At 38.5% G+C, this 15,784-nt stretch overlaps 1 protein-coding gene across 1 annotated transcript in view; it reads right to left on the reverse strand.

Annotated features, from left to right (window-relative positions):
- The window catches only part of TTC4 (tetratricopeptide repeat domain 4), a 331,051-nt gene that overhangs the window by 147,065 nt on the left and 168,202 nt on the right, over positions 1-15,784 (reverse strand). Inside the window, exon 7 of the mRNA XM_044085498.1 lies at positions 6,880-7,109. Within this exon, the coding sequence (XP_043941433.1) occupies positions 6,880-7,109 (230 nt within the window). The remainder of the gene's footprint in view (positions 1-6,879; positions 7,110-15,784) is intronic.

Raw genomic sequence — 15,784 nt, forward strand, 5'->3', positions numbered from 1 at the left:
TATATGTTTGCAGGCAGCAATTAGCAAGAGCCTACTGTAAGTAGGTCTGACTCACTAACTGCATAGTCAGGCATGCGTTGGCTCAAGCTTGTATAATGTACTTATTACTTAATGCTTCTCCTGCACTACCACACGGGCACGATTATGTTTTCCATCCTGCATAGTATGCTCACCCTAAAGCATAGCTAGCTGTCTATTCATGCACCCTGTTCCTACTTACTCATGTCTATTTTAGCTAACTGTGTACTCTTAATACTTGGCAAAATGTTTGTTACCTTGCAATGCAGCTCTATGAATCCCAGCCCATGCGGGATTACATGCTAAAATGCAGGGAAGATTTATCATCATCTTATCTATGTCAAACTCTAATCCTTAAAACAGCAGTTTTGCCACAAGTAATTGCAAAAGCAGTCTGAAAAATTAAAATTTCAAATGCCAGAATTATGAAGAGTACAAAGATCAGTACTAACAAACAAGATTCATAACTAAAATAAAAGTAACCTTACAAAACTTAGCAGTAAATAACACCATCTCAAAATCTTGGGAGCATTAGAAGCATTCATGTCCCAAGTGCTCCAAGACAAAATCTCAATGCCAAGGACTTGAGCATTTTTGTAGCCCATGCAGGCACCTACTTCACTCCAACACAAATATGAGTTCAGAGAAGCAGCTGCTACACAGAAACTACAACTGCTTGTGTGGTAGATAAGGAGGTGGTCACAGGTAAGTACTTCAGGATGGGGAAGTTTAGGTTTAGTGACAGGGGAGGGGATTTTAGGTTTAGGGAGTGATCAGTGACTTTGCAGATAGGGAGGGGGAAGGGAATTTTAGGTTTTGGGAATGATCAAGGAGTTTAAGTTTAGGAAAGGGAGGGGAGACTTAAGTGTAAGGAGTGGTTGGGAAATTTAGGTTTAGGGAGTGATCAGGGACTTCAGAGTTAGACACCAGATGGAGTTATTAAGGTTAGGATCATGGTTCTGCTAGGGTTACATAGTCTGGTGAGGCTAGGTGTTGGTAAGGATGTTTAGTTAAAGGAGATGACGTTAGTGGGAGTTAAAGCACTTGCCGAAATGAGCAAGTGGGCAGCAAGAAAGTGTGTTGTAAGCAAATGGCATGCAATTACTTACAGTAGACCCAAAATCTTTGTAAAGTTACTATAATTTCAGAAAATAAAAACACTGCATTGAGAACTGTCATTAATATGTGAGTAAGCAAAACAAAAGCATAGGACACTCCAAAAAACATACTGAAAGGCACAGTCGCATTATTTCAATAAGAAAACAGTCTTTACAACTGGCACCCATGGTAAACAAGACCTACAGAAACTCATGAGCTAGTCAAAGGAAACCGTGACTGGCACCCATGAGATAACATCAATGCAGGAGGGAAGGATGTAGAGCTCCTGCACAGTTGGTTCTGTTCCCCTCACTGAGGTCACTTTCTGAGTCTCTATAGTCTACAAGCCTGTGATGAAATGTCCAGCACAGTTGAAGTCCACATGTGCCCTCATTCCCTTTTTATTTTAGGATAGGATAATAGGGGGTTAGCAATGTAGCACCCCAAGCCTACCTGCTAGGGCTGACACCAATCCGTTTTTTTCCGGACTATCGGAAATGAAAGTGATTCTCCAGTAGTCCGGAAAATACTGTATAAACTTTGGGATTCTGTTTCAAAAAAGGAAACAGACTATTGGAGTTTGTTAAATCAGCTGATTTACTATGTTTTTTTTTTTTTTTATACAGAAAAGCATACTAAATCAGCTGAAAGCGGGCATCAGGCAGGAACGAAAAAAAGAGGGCATTCCTGTCTGCTGATCTCATAGTGATGTCAAAAAATGGGCTGAACATGGGTCAGAAGAGGGGCAGAAATGGGCGGGGCTACGGGTGATGTGAGGGGTGTGGCCTTACTCCGGTTTTAGCCATTACAAAAGGTGGCAACCCTACTACATGCCTGCAAATCAACAAGATTTCTAGACTCAGCAAGATGTTGCCTAATTACACAGACAAGTATGGTCTTAGTTCTACTGGCTCTGCTAGGGAACTGGGACAAAAGAAAAGGTATTTTGTCTTTTTTCTTCAAATACAGCCATCAGCTGAGCACCAGCATGTGCACACACACACACACACACACACACACACACACACACACACACACACACACACACACACACACACACACACACACACACACACACACACACACACACACACACACACACACACACACACACACACACACACACACACACACACACACACACACACACACTGTATGCTGCCAGATTGTTTTTAATTTCAAGTCCCTACTAAGATTCCTCATGGCAACTTATTAGGAAACTTTGAAAAGACTATCACTATCTTACCCTTATACGGTTAATGTATTTAAAGGGTGGATCTCAGAACAGACAGGGCACATAGACTGGTTATAATGGAAAAGTTCACAAAAGTAGAACAGTGACCCCACACGTCTATAAAAGGTAGAATATTCATCCTAAGCAGTAGAAATTCCCAATACTACACATTAAAACTCAGCAGCAGGTACTGCCTTTTAGGAGGATGATGTCAGCATGAAAAATGTGACATATGAACATTTGGCCAATTGCTGACCAAGTCCGAAGTTCATGAAACTTGATTTTCTTTGTATGTACAAGACTAACCCATGCACTGCTGTTAAAAGCTCAATTTGCATATGACTATATCACCTAAAAGCACATGATATGCAAAGTGAAAAAAAGATGACAGTAGGTCACTGGCAGTATATAATTATATCATAAGGCAAAATACACTACAAATATTAGAAAGTCTATAACTATGTCAGAAGTTACAGGATATTACAAATATCAGCAATCTATTGGTTCATTAACTCCTGCTTAAAGGCCAAAAGCCATTCTGAATGCAGACTCCTCAGTGAATGTCTATACCTTAAGGCCCAACATATCAAGTTGTTTTTTTTGAATATCTGCAAAGAGGAAGACCGTCAAAACATGTAAAAGATCCCTGCTCCAAAGTCGAACCAATGAAAGTGTTAAACAGTATGCTGGTATTCAACAATTCAGTATTTAGTAGAGGTAGATATTCTTGACTGCAGAGTCCCTGTAGACTAAACAAAGTTTAGCCATCAGATATCTGTGATTGAAAAGAGGACTACACTTTCCAGACTAGATGGTATGATTCATCATTACAAGTAATGCTAGGCATTCTAAAACCAAGAGATCCAAATATAAACATGGCGGCAGGGACAAAGATAAAAAACAATAAGTCCAGAACCCAATGCCTCAATACTTCCAAAAACACCAAAGCACTAGACGGTAACTTCTAAAAACACTACAGCACCCAATACAGCATATATGGTATAAAAGGGCATTTTAAAAAAATAGTGTATGATAGTTCTGAAGAAGTTTGGCCATGAACGAAAGCGCTTAACTGTATTATTAAAGCTTATTACAGTCCATCGTCGGGTGCTGTGGTGGTTTTAGAAGCACTTCACTTGAGTCATTGGCTTCTGGACTTAAAACCAAGAGATCGCCTTTCTTGTAGGAGCAAACACCATGTTGTACTCAATAATGGGTTGAACATATGTTATGAACAACCTCAAAATACAATTAATTCTTATTGTAAAGTTCTTAAAATTAAGTCAATAATTTTTAATGCCTTAGCTTTAACTATTAAAGCATTAGTCCTGTACTTAAAATTACTACATGTAATAATACCCAAATCTTTATATTCTGTGAACTTCTGTAACTCATTGGGACCCAAGTTTATCTGATATTCAACCACTGTTTTCCCCAAAATGCAAAGTAGTGTATTTATCCATATTAACCTTTATTTCAGTTAAGCCTAACTATTCAGCCACCAAACACATTTAGTCCTGAAGTGGTCAATATCCTCTGTCAATGTATTAACACAACCTAGTTTAATACTGTCCACATACCTGGCATCCAAACATTAGCTATCTTAGGAATAAATGAACAATAATGGACCTAGAACGGAGCCTTTGGGTTCCCCTTTGTTCACTTTCAGTCAACTAGATGTGAAATTTCCTGATCTTACTCTCTGCAATCTACTATTAAATCCAGTTAGCCACCCAGCAAACAATGTATGGATTAACCTTGTGTTTGAGCATGGTGTCAATGATATCAGAATGAGGGACACTGTCAAAAGCCTTAGACAAATCCAAACAGACCATCAATACAGACATGCTTACATCTAAGGCAATTATTACTGGGTTATAAAATTCAATTAAACTAGTGAACATAGAACATTTTTTTGTAAACATCTGGAGTGAGGTCCATTAAACATCTTTGTAAGTCTTGATTAACAAAGGAAAGTACAGGACTCTCAAAACTCTTCCCCATCAGTGAAGTAAGACTGATAAGTCTATAATTACTTGTATTTGACTGTTGGGCTCCCATTATGAACTGGAATTACTGTCCACAAGTTTCCAACTATCAAGAACAATGCCAGAATATAAGAGGTTATTAAAAAATTTGAGTGATAGCAGCCAAAATATATTTACTGCAATATGCCCAGAAAATGCCTGGAATATCATCAGGTCCTATACCACTACCAGGTTTAATACAATTCAAAGATGCTAGCACAAGGGTCAGCTTGAAAACTGGGCACATACAATTGTCTTACATTAGAATTCTCATCATAAACATCATCAAACAATGAGCATCTACTTCCAAGAAGTGCTCACTGAGCAAGTTCGCCAATAATTCTCCAGCATTCAGCACTTCATCTTGAACAGAAATCTGTCCAAAATACTTAACTTTACTACTGATGTATCCAATGTAAGAATACAATTTTTTAGAACAAGGGCTACTAACTAAATTATCTTCAAATTTATTCTTTGGCAATCTCAAGGAGGCATTTAACCTTCTGGAGACTAAGTTATAGGTCAATTTTAAATTATTTCTCTTAAACCCCTACCAGGGCGTAAATTTCTTCCTCTTTTTTCTCAGAAGTTTAGTATGACCAGCATTCCATCATGGAGATGTAGTCCTCAGTAAACTGTTAGTTATTGTTTTCTTTCATCCAGACAAAAGAACTTCACAAATGTTTTCAAAATCCTGCCATTTATTCACATTACTGGAGAAATTTAAGTCCATATAATTTATTTGATTAAAAATATTCAGATCGAACAGCTTAGACTTATCAAAAATACTCTTTTGGTGATTCATGTGAAAAGCTTTAGTTATTATATTAAATTCAAAATCTAAGTGATCTGAATTGCTTAATGGACACAGTTGGTTAGTCTCAGAAATTTCACTTGGAATATATGTAAGTAAGAGATCCAAGATATTATCTGATCTGTAAGAAAATCAATCATCTGAGTTAAACTGTGCAACATACATTAATTGTAAAGTTCAATGCATAGATCGTAAAATTCAATCTCCAGCATTGTCGATGTTGTGCAATCAGACCAATTGATATTATCAGGTTATCGTAAGTCATAAACTTGACCAAACTTGACCAAGGCACTGATATGCCAGAGTTGATCAGTGCTTGATAATGTAGGGCTTTTATAGAAAACTAACAAGTGTAATTGGGGACCAAAGTCAGCAACTAATACTTCCAACAAAAATCAATTCTGAACTATAATCCACTTAAAACAACATTTAGCCATTGAGGCGCAAAAATAACCACTACACCTACTTTCCAACTCTTTCTCAAGCAGCTAAATGACTGGTATCCAGGAAGCTGCATTCCTTCACTATTCCAGAATTCAGTATTTACAACCAAGTCGAAATTATTTACTGAATAGACTACATTGGTTAATTTATTTGTAACCTAGGGTGTCTAGCATGGGTGTAACTTACCTTAATTTTTGGGTAAAAATAAAAAAAGAATTTCATGATATCAACCAATTCTGAATTTAATTTACCACCTAAGTAATTCAAATAAATACCTATCTTGCCCAAATGAACTTGTGTTATTCACAAAATCATCCCAGGAATTAATAAAGTCATCATTTTGAATATATCAGTTATGTAACCATTTATTGAACAGCATTTAGTTTTGTGAATTGGTAATCTGTAAGAGCTAGTGAGGGCAAAATGTCTGAAATACAAACATTGATTTTGTTTTTTAAACAGACCTCTGAAATATTCTCAACCATGCTATACATGTGAAAGAGAGGCGTCACTGACAGATCATTTACAACTGCATGTTATAATTACTGAATTATAAGTATATCTTTTCTCTATAAATTTGACGTATCTTGGAGTTTACAACCCCCTAAACTAAAACTGTCACATTCTAAATACTAACAAGTGGTCTAAATAATTTTCCTAATCATTGAGTCACCTATAAACTAACACACCAGCAGAATGACTCACCTTATTCCTTGCATTTACCATATCAATTATAAAGTTACCTCCAACTGTTGTTGTCCTACTATGTTTATTTAAGGCTGACACAGACTGGCTGGTGTCACTATCACTGTTGTCTCTTTTTTATATTAATTTCATTTGCCTTTTCCTGAAAAATCTAATTCAGTCTGTAATAAAGATTTTTCAACAAGGTTATTCTGTTTAGTAAACTCAGTCTGAGCCGTTGTGTCTGCTGTGAGTGGTTTTCTGAATAAAAATATAGGATTCCACAATGCATGTGTTATAAATGGAATTATTCTTCTCCATAAAGGAATTTGTATCCGTTTAAAAACTCTCAGAAATCATAATAACCTGTACATTAGCCTCACTTTGTTCAGAGTGAGCTCTGTACCTTAAATCCAACTTATCACTTATTAAAATTCACAATCAACCACTTGTGATGAAATCTCTTTTCTTAAACCCTTCAGTTCCAAAACTAAGTTAGTCAACTGGACACGTTTAACACACTATAACAGATAGTCATAGTGAAAATATATGTTGCTTACCTTGATTCCTCATTAAAAGCAGATATGAAGTCTGTTTGTCCATATTCTGGATACAAAATGAGTACTGGCCAGACCAAATTCCCATTCTCATTTAAAAAGACAGTTGAAGAAACTGCAATTTCAGAGTCAAGACCAGCTAATGACAGCTCAGACAAATGCTTTAGTTCTCTGTCTTCTTCATCTTCATCACTGGAACCACAATGAGGATTGAAGATCTTAATTTTCTTATCCTAAGTTTCAACAAAATGGTCAGTGCATATTAAATTAAGAAAAACTCTTACTTACAAATAGTAGAAGTACCAAGTACTTCATAAATCAGCTATTTGTAGCATGGGGATTTAAAGTTAGTTATTAAATAATCTAATACAACTTTCAGACACTTGCAATAAATACAATGCACCTCCAGTTATGTGCACAATGATTCTATATTATAATGACAATTGACATATGGGGATCATTATGCAAACTTACAATACTACAGAAAAGCCTGCACAGCATCTCCTCTCTGATGGAACATGTTAATGAAATATTTAATGACCAGAGAACGTGCAGTGTTCTTACTACGAAAGCACTCCAGAAGGCCAGGTGTTGTAGTATACAATAATAACAGGACAAGGTTTTTATTTGCAAAAAATCCAGAACATGTTCTATCTGGCATACTGCGATTAAGACAGTTTACAATGATGACAAAACAGACAGTTTGACTGTAGAAATGCTAGTGAGCCCCAATGCCAGCTACATTTCTCCTGCTAAATACTTGCAGAAAAGAAAATTCAGGAAGTCTTCCAAACAGAAAAATCAAAACAGAAAAGGAAAAGGAGAAATAAGGCATACATTGTTAAAGTCAACATTTTAATGACTGGTTGTTTTTCTCCTAATTTGCTTTTCTTATCTGCACAAGAACAAGATATTGCACAACTATAACACTGTTTATGACTTTCCCTCTCTCTCTCTCTCTCTCTCTCTCTGTCTCTCTAAATATAGTTCATTCATCTACTTTATCCAATTCAGGGTTCACAGGTATTTACTAGGCTAATGACCACTACACAAAAACCCTAGCCATGCAACCTAAATGTGACCCACAAATCTGATTTACATTTGATTTATGGGGGTGATTTACTGACTGCCTCTGTCCATCAGAGACACAGGAGTCAAACCAGGTGTGAATTTCCAATTATCCATCCACTGGTCCAAGTTGCACTTAAGTAGGGATAGGGACAAACTCTACTTCACATGGATGGAGAGCCTGCTCCAGAGAATGGGAATTCTCTGAGAAACACATCGGTCTCTCCAAGATGTCCTGTTTATGTTGTAAGCAAAATTTAGGCCTTTTAATCTAGTAGTTCTGATGCCATTTGTTTTGTGGACATGCTAAAGATTCATCAAAGCAGGATCCAGAGATACTTTGTACGCCAGGCAAAGATCACTACTCAGAAGTGTGTATAATACTGAATAGAGAGACAGGAGCTTTAGGCAATTGGCGTAGGACACCTTGTTTACTCCCTGTACTCTTTTTATAAGGAACCTTTGTGGACGTTCCAGTTGCTGCATGTGTCTGGTCAGATAAATTTCTAAAGGGGGCATTAAACTCTATGGTCGGCCTGATGAGGGCTGAGTACAGTGGTATGATGACCTCTTCTGGACCTAGATGCCATATCCTTGCTTATAAGGTAAGCAACATAGGATTTTCTTACTACCTTGGACATGTGTCGGTCACAGGCTAGGTTACTATCTACACGAGTTCCCAGATCTCTGACTAGTGAATTAACTTTTAAGGATGTTTAATGGACGATGTAGTTACCTGGGGTGGCAGGCTTCCCAAAAGATACTATAATGCATTTCTCGGTATTGAGTTTTAAGCCATGGCTTTGGCACCAAGAGTCTGTCTGCATTAGAAATTCCTGAAGGGTATTCTTGTCTTGGGGGGATCTGATGACTGCTCCCAGTTTGCAATCATCAGTGAACTTGGTTAGCCAGAGGCCTCAGACATTGGCTCTGACATCTGAGAAGTAGATGACAAAGAAGTGGGGCTAGTACAGAGCCCTGGGGGACTCCACTGTTGATGGGCTTCTTTGTGGAGATGGCCTCACTGATTCTAACCTCTTGGGTCCTATCAGTGAGACAGTTAGCTATACAGCATGTTAAAAAGGGGTTTATACCTAGTCACAGAAGTTTGTTGATAGTGCCCAAATGGGGTACTGTATCAAATACCTTAGCCAGGTCTAGGTAGGCAGTATGCACAGGTTCTCATCCACTGCCTTAGTGACCTTCTCAAAGATGTCCACCAGATTCAGTAAGCATGACCTTCCTTAGACAAAGCAAAACTGGGATGGAGTCAATGCCTGGAGGTCTCCTATGCTCTTTGCTGATAATTTCCATGGCTTTGCTGGTATGACTAGTCAGACCAATGGGTCTGTAGTTATCAGGATATATTGAAGGCTTATTATTACTATGGGAGATGACAGCCGCAGTCCTCCACTCATGTGGCATGAAACCTGTTTTAACACACCAGTTAAATAATGAATCCAGGGGTCCTGACAAATTGTATTTTAGACTATTCAGGAGGCATCCTTGGATGTTACTGGCACCCATTGAGGCAGTGTTCTTGGCTTTAGTGAGTGCAGCCAGTAAATCCTCCCTAGTTATAGTTGGAAGGGTTTGTATTTGAGGGTTTATTGGGGGGACAGTTGGGGGTGAGAGGAGAGTAAAGTTGGAACTGAATTTGCCTGCTAACAGATTTGCTACATTGCCAGCCTCTGTGAATATGGCTTCATTAACCACCAGTTCAGCACATTGCTGTGTGCTGCCCTTTAGGTTTCTAACATAGCTATAAACTGCATTATGGCTATCTTTAACCTGAGTGGATAGCTTCACCTCAAAGTTGCCTTTATTTGACCTAATTAGCCCTCTTGGTTGCCTATTTACTTTGATGAGAAGTTTTTATCCTTATGGGAATTACTCTTCCTGATTTTTGCCCTTTTTTCTTCTTTTGTTGTAAAGCCTGTCTAACTTGGGATGCAACCAGGGCACTTTGTTTCTAAGGCAAGTTCTGGGGTTACTTCTGGTAGGTACAGCAGCCTCTGTGCAGCCACTGACAGTTATACATAGTTTCTAACAGCAATTCAGCATAGACTGGTGTGTTTTTGGGGTTTAGAAAGGCACTGCATTTTGACACACCATCACTTAATAACAAGTAATTTGCCTTGAAATAGTTCCCATTACTAGTTTGAATGGGATTATAAAGTTGATTTTGATGTTGAAGGAAGCAGCTTTATGGTCTGACCTTACCAGGGAAGATGACACATGAGGATGGGGGCGGGGGTGCAGCATTCTCCCATAGCTGTGAGCCTGAAGTATGTCGAAACTTCTAGTAGGTGTATTCACTATTTGGTCAAGGTTGTTTGTATTTTACAAAGTCCAGAAATCTGTGTGCCTGTAGATTTGAGGCAGTGTAATATTCCAAATCTATAGAGGGGTAACTAAGGTTTTCTATGAGTACGATATTAAGTTGGATGGCAAGTGTTTCCAGTGGGTCCAAGTATGTACTGTGAGCGTCTTGCGACATGGAGGGTGACCTATAGCTGGTTAAGATAGGGTATGGAATTTTATCTATGGTGATGATGGGTTGCAGGAGAGCTGGTACTATCCTGGCACACAGTGGGCATAAGGCAGAGGAACTAATCCTGGACATTACACAGTTCAATGCAGTAAATATATATAAAAAAAATCAAAATAAAGCTACCAGACTAAAAATATGGAAAGCTCTATTAAACAGATGGCATCCCAAACATAATACATTATTACAATCTTGAAAGCCATAATCCCAATACATTAATATGAAAGACCAAAACAATGAAGACCACAATGTCTAAACATCTTGAATATTGAATCCCCACTACCAATACGAATGAACCCAGGAATGACTGCTAACATGGGCCCTGCAGTAGTGTTAAAGCAAGAAGGAGTGATTGCATAAGCCCAGCTAGTTGACAAGTCCAGGTCTTCAGCATTTTAGTCTTTCAATATTAAGGTCTTGTGATTACAATTTTCAAAACAGTGCAAGATTGTGATAGTAAATTATCAAACAAAACAGTCTGGTACAATTATACCAACACTGAAGTCACAGTTAGCCTAATTTCAGCAGCAATGTGATGACAAGTAAGACAGATGCAGGGCTAAGAAAACAATTCAAAGGTGAGAACAGAAAACATGAGTTTGGTACATAATTGTAAGCTAAAAAGTGCAGTACACTGTGAAATTACCAATAAAACTATGTGCTCAGTACTCAGAAAAAGGGCAATGGATTTAAATACAGCATTATTTGCTTAAAAACATTAATTTTGCCAAGTGGTTTGTATTTGAGGAAGAATTTTTGGTATAATAAGGAGTCTTGTCAGGACAACTGGCTCTGGGTTCTAAATAAGTGTGAGGTTAGATTTATCCGCCCACTGTTTGTTTGTTTTAGGCATGTAATGGATGCTTGTAAAGGGTGGATATGTGTTAACAATTATAGTGTTGATTACTGTGAGGGCTGTGCACTACCATAGGTGGTTGAAGAATGTAATTTTATTATGTGTACTTTTAAATGGAATGTTTTTAGTTAAAAATTTTTTTATAGTCTGAGGAAGTTAGGCCACAGAGTCGAACGAAAGTGTGCATTGACACACATTGTTTGGAGTTTGCCTGTGGCTTTCTTCACAAGTTTTATCTTTAAGAAGTTTTAGTTTGTTTCTGTAATCAGCATTAGAAACAGGCTTGTTTTGAAGAGAAAAGTTCTGCCTGCAGGGTGGATCAGTGCTTTACATGATGAAATACAAAATAATATATATGTAAAATGTACACACATTATATATATATATACATATATTATACACACACACACACACACACACACACACACACACACACACACACACACACACACACACACACAAGAATAAAGCAAAGAATATTACAGAGAGGGTATCTTCAAGGAACAGTGAGTGGACTGAAGTCATGGAGAGTTGCATAGGAATGTCTGGCAGGAAAATGTTTAAGGGAGATATGGATAAAGATTTGTATATGAATGTAGGACAGAATTCAAAAACAGTGTGTTCTGGTTCACAATACAATGGTGTAATAAAGGTATAAACTGCAGCAGGAAAAAAAAATACTGGCTATGAAGTTCCCCATGGTACACGTAAATCTACTGCCACAGCCACACATGTTCTTGTCTCTACACAGCGATGCTGCCAAACCCATCAATAGGAGTTCTCAACACTAGACTGTTTGATTACCATAAGTGAAATTACCTTCTCTCTCCAACGAAAGCTCATTTGTTCCACAACAGTGGAAAATCCCCATATCCCCTGGGAAGAGGGACATCTAGGGGAACATCATAGAGGCAAATACTATGGTTGCTCATGTCCTCACTGTCTAGGAGAGCTTTTTACTGTGAATTGGTCTAACTCCCTTGGTGGTTAAAAGATCACTTGATTCACCACAATAACCACTTATGACCTATTGTCTGTGCACACACATTCCTTCATATGTGCCCACAAAGGTCATCATCAATGGCTTGGACAGGCACACTCTCGACCTCCATGCATTGGCACCTGCATCCTGACATATTCCCACTCTCTCACTGGATACTGCATCACCACAGCAAGCATCGTGAGCCAGCTGGTATCATCATCCCCCCCATGAAGGGCATGTCTATCCCTACTTGCGCCATCAGGTGCCACAGTTTCTTAACTGACGTTAGGTAATCTGGGCCATAGTCAGGCTTTTATCAGTCTGTGCCACTGGTGCAGGCTATTGGCATTTTGAATGCAAAAGGACTGCATCTTTCATTCAAAAGCTCTGTACTACTTGCTATTCTTTCATCTTTCATAACACATCTTACATTACTACATCCAAGACACACATGTTTAATATATCTCTTGATGTGTTACATGGACAGTTGGAAGACTGGTCTAAGCAGTAGACCTAGAAGTTAAAGATGTAGGATGTGACTCCGAATGGGGAGTAATGAGATAAGGAGTATTTTAGCTGAAAGACTACTGCTGATCTGTGATTGCATTGGATTTTGGATTGAAATTCTTCTTTTAAGGTTTGGATACTTCTTTAATTAATTAAAATTTATTTTTGCTATTGATATATTACAGTTTGTTCTACTTAAAGTTTTTTTCTCTTGGATTTGTAAAGCTTTTGGCTAGGGTCAGTTAGAAAAAAAAATCCTTTTCCATTTACCAATTGCTAAGGAATAAAATTTACTGTGAGGAACTGAGAAGAAAGATTTCTTATTTAGGGTATTTAGATGCAAATGCTGTGAGACTACTACTGGCATGTAACCACACTGGATTTTTCAAACCCAACTACCCAGTTCCTGTTGTGCTTTTAAACTTGGTGGACTTGAGCTACTCATCCCTATTGTAAATAAGGTTGAAAGCTTCTCATAGTCTCATCTCATCTCATATGCTTATTTTACAGGGCACTGTAAAGTAAAACTTTAAAGACCCTCCTCTTAGATTCTTAAAGCTTTGGTTAACCCTGGTTTTATATCATGCCATTCACTTAGTGCACACTGCAATAATTACTTAGTGCACTGATTCCTTTTTCCCATCTTACGTTTAAGATATGTAACGATTAGGACTAGATTACTAATCAGTGGAGAGCTTAGGAAATGATTTTCAGGAACTGGATTGGGATTAGAGTTACTATTTTGTTCCTGCTGAGAGGAGAAGTACAGGGACATTATTTCCTGGCCTCTGTACAGATTACTGACCACTGGAAGGCCCGAAAGTGATAGGAGACGACTTGCAGTTAATGCTCCTGGTGACAGATTTAGCAGAGGAGTGTTGATTCTTGCTGGTCTCCGACTCAACAGTATGTATGGGACTTCACTGATTGGTCTGGTTACAGTTTTGGTGATTACCTCTTCCAGGCCTGTAACTTGGCTTTCTGTTGCTGAACATTCTATGCAGGGTATCTACCAAGAGAAGATTATAGCAAATGTACTAAATCCAGAAACATCTGGGTTAAAACTACGTCTCAGAAAGTAGGTTGGGATTGGTGCTAATCTTTGCTTTTGATGAGAGAAAGGGCAAAGGATCATTTTATTCCTAGTTGCATGTGGTTGTATTGTCCCTATCATTACCTTCACTAATAGACAGTCAGCACCTCCAGTGATCAACTCCAACCTCTGAGGCACTACTCCCCCTTCAGACCACATTAGTATGCACCTGGAAATCATGGATTTGCACTTTCCAACTTTCTCGGTTGTCAACTTGGTTAACAAAGACATCTTGAGACAATGTAGCATTTTTTTCATGTTTACTGACAACTACTAGAAGCAAAGCTCTCACAAGAAGTACTGAAAAAAATAACATGCAGGTTGTTGGTAACATACATCACCACATTAAACCAATCACGCACAGCTGAGATCAAACACAGAGATTTACACAGACTGAGACTCCCGGAAGTAACCTACTTAAATCACAAAGGTCTCCTTTCGTGGAAGTGCCACTTGGTGTGCCAATGTACCCTGTCTAAACCTGTCTGGTCATCTACTATTGGGCAGGTTCCAAAAGACAGAACAAAACAAGTGGTTAAGCCCTGTGAGCACCATTCTATTCAGATCTCCTCTCTCTCTAAGCAGACAGGAGCCTACAGGGCTTAACAGAAGGTGCTCACAGGGCTTAACCACTTGTTTTTGTTTGGTAAATGTAACATAAGAAACCAGTATCCACCGCAACCTCACAGACAGACAACACAGGCAGCACCCACCAAAAAACACATACATTAAAGAGAGTCACGCTGACTCAATTTAAAATCTCATAAGGTAAATCTCCACACAATCCAATATCTCAGTAAAAGGTGACACCGTAAGTCAGGCACACTGCTGCACCAGTCACAAGGCTGTGCAAGAAGAGAGATACAGTCAGTTGCCTATCGGATGTCAAGATTCGCCATATCATGCATGCACTCAACTCTTTGCTCCACAAAGTACACATATCATACTGTCCTAAAGTACAAGGACTATTAGAAGGGAGACATGATGGAGCTCTTAAAACATGTGTTTGAACCAGGTATGAACTTGGTATTGGACAGCATTCTACCATCACCAAGAATGATGCAGCAATTTGAACAGATTATATACTTCAACAAATGGCTTAATATCAGGTGTCATTCTAAGGGGGTTACAATACATATCAGCCTGGAAGGAGATGGTAGACAGTCTCAACTGCTTTGCCAGGGACGGCCTGCACCTACCCAATAAGATTTTTGTATATTGCCTAAATCTTTGTCCACCCTTACAGTGCCTTTTTAAGGCAATTTCAGTCATCCAAGCCTTCCAACTAACAAAACAGAATAAGGATATAAGAGTATTGCTGCTTACTGCCTGCAGCGTAAACTAAAAATTCCACTCCCTACAAGCACTTCTTACCCTGGAGATTATTGATATATACAACCCATAGAACTGTCTCAAGACCAGTGAAAACACTCCCATCAGTGCAGTGTTTCAATGCCTACCACATATTTAGGCCTACTACATTACATGAAGACACTAAAGGTGGTGGTGCCTCCATGTTCTTAAAAAACCCTTTAACCTCCAGATTTGTTATACAAGATCTGGAATACCTTCATGTCCAACCTACTATTACCACGCTGGAAGAATGTTGCGTGACTGAAATTTCAATGAACGGAAAAAGAGTGCTGTTTGCTGAAATTACATTAAAAGACAGTGGAGTTTGCTTCTTTCTCCAGGTTTGTGCAACCTCGAAGTTGGTATATACAAGTCCGGGATGTGTGGGAGGTATCCCTCCACACAGGGAGTGCAGGGGGACTTTGTCGAAAATAGTTCACGGTTTTCATTTTTTTCCATTCGTTGAAATTACCTTTGATGAGTCCATCATATCACAGC

The sequence above is a fragment of the Protopterus annectens genome, chromosome 10.part0, assembly GCF_019279795.1.
Source record: "Protopterus annectens isolate FY-2018-M chromosome 10.part0, PAN1.0, whole genome shotgun sequence".
NCBI classification, from domain to species: Eukaryota; Metazoa; Chordata; order Ceratodontiformes; family Protopteridae; genus Protopterus; species Protopterus annectens.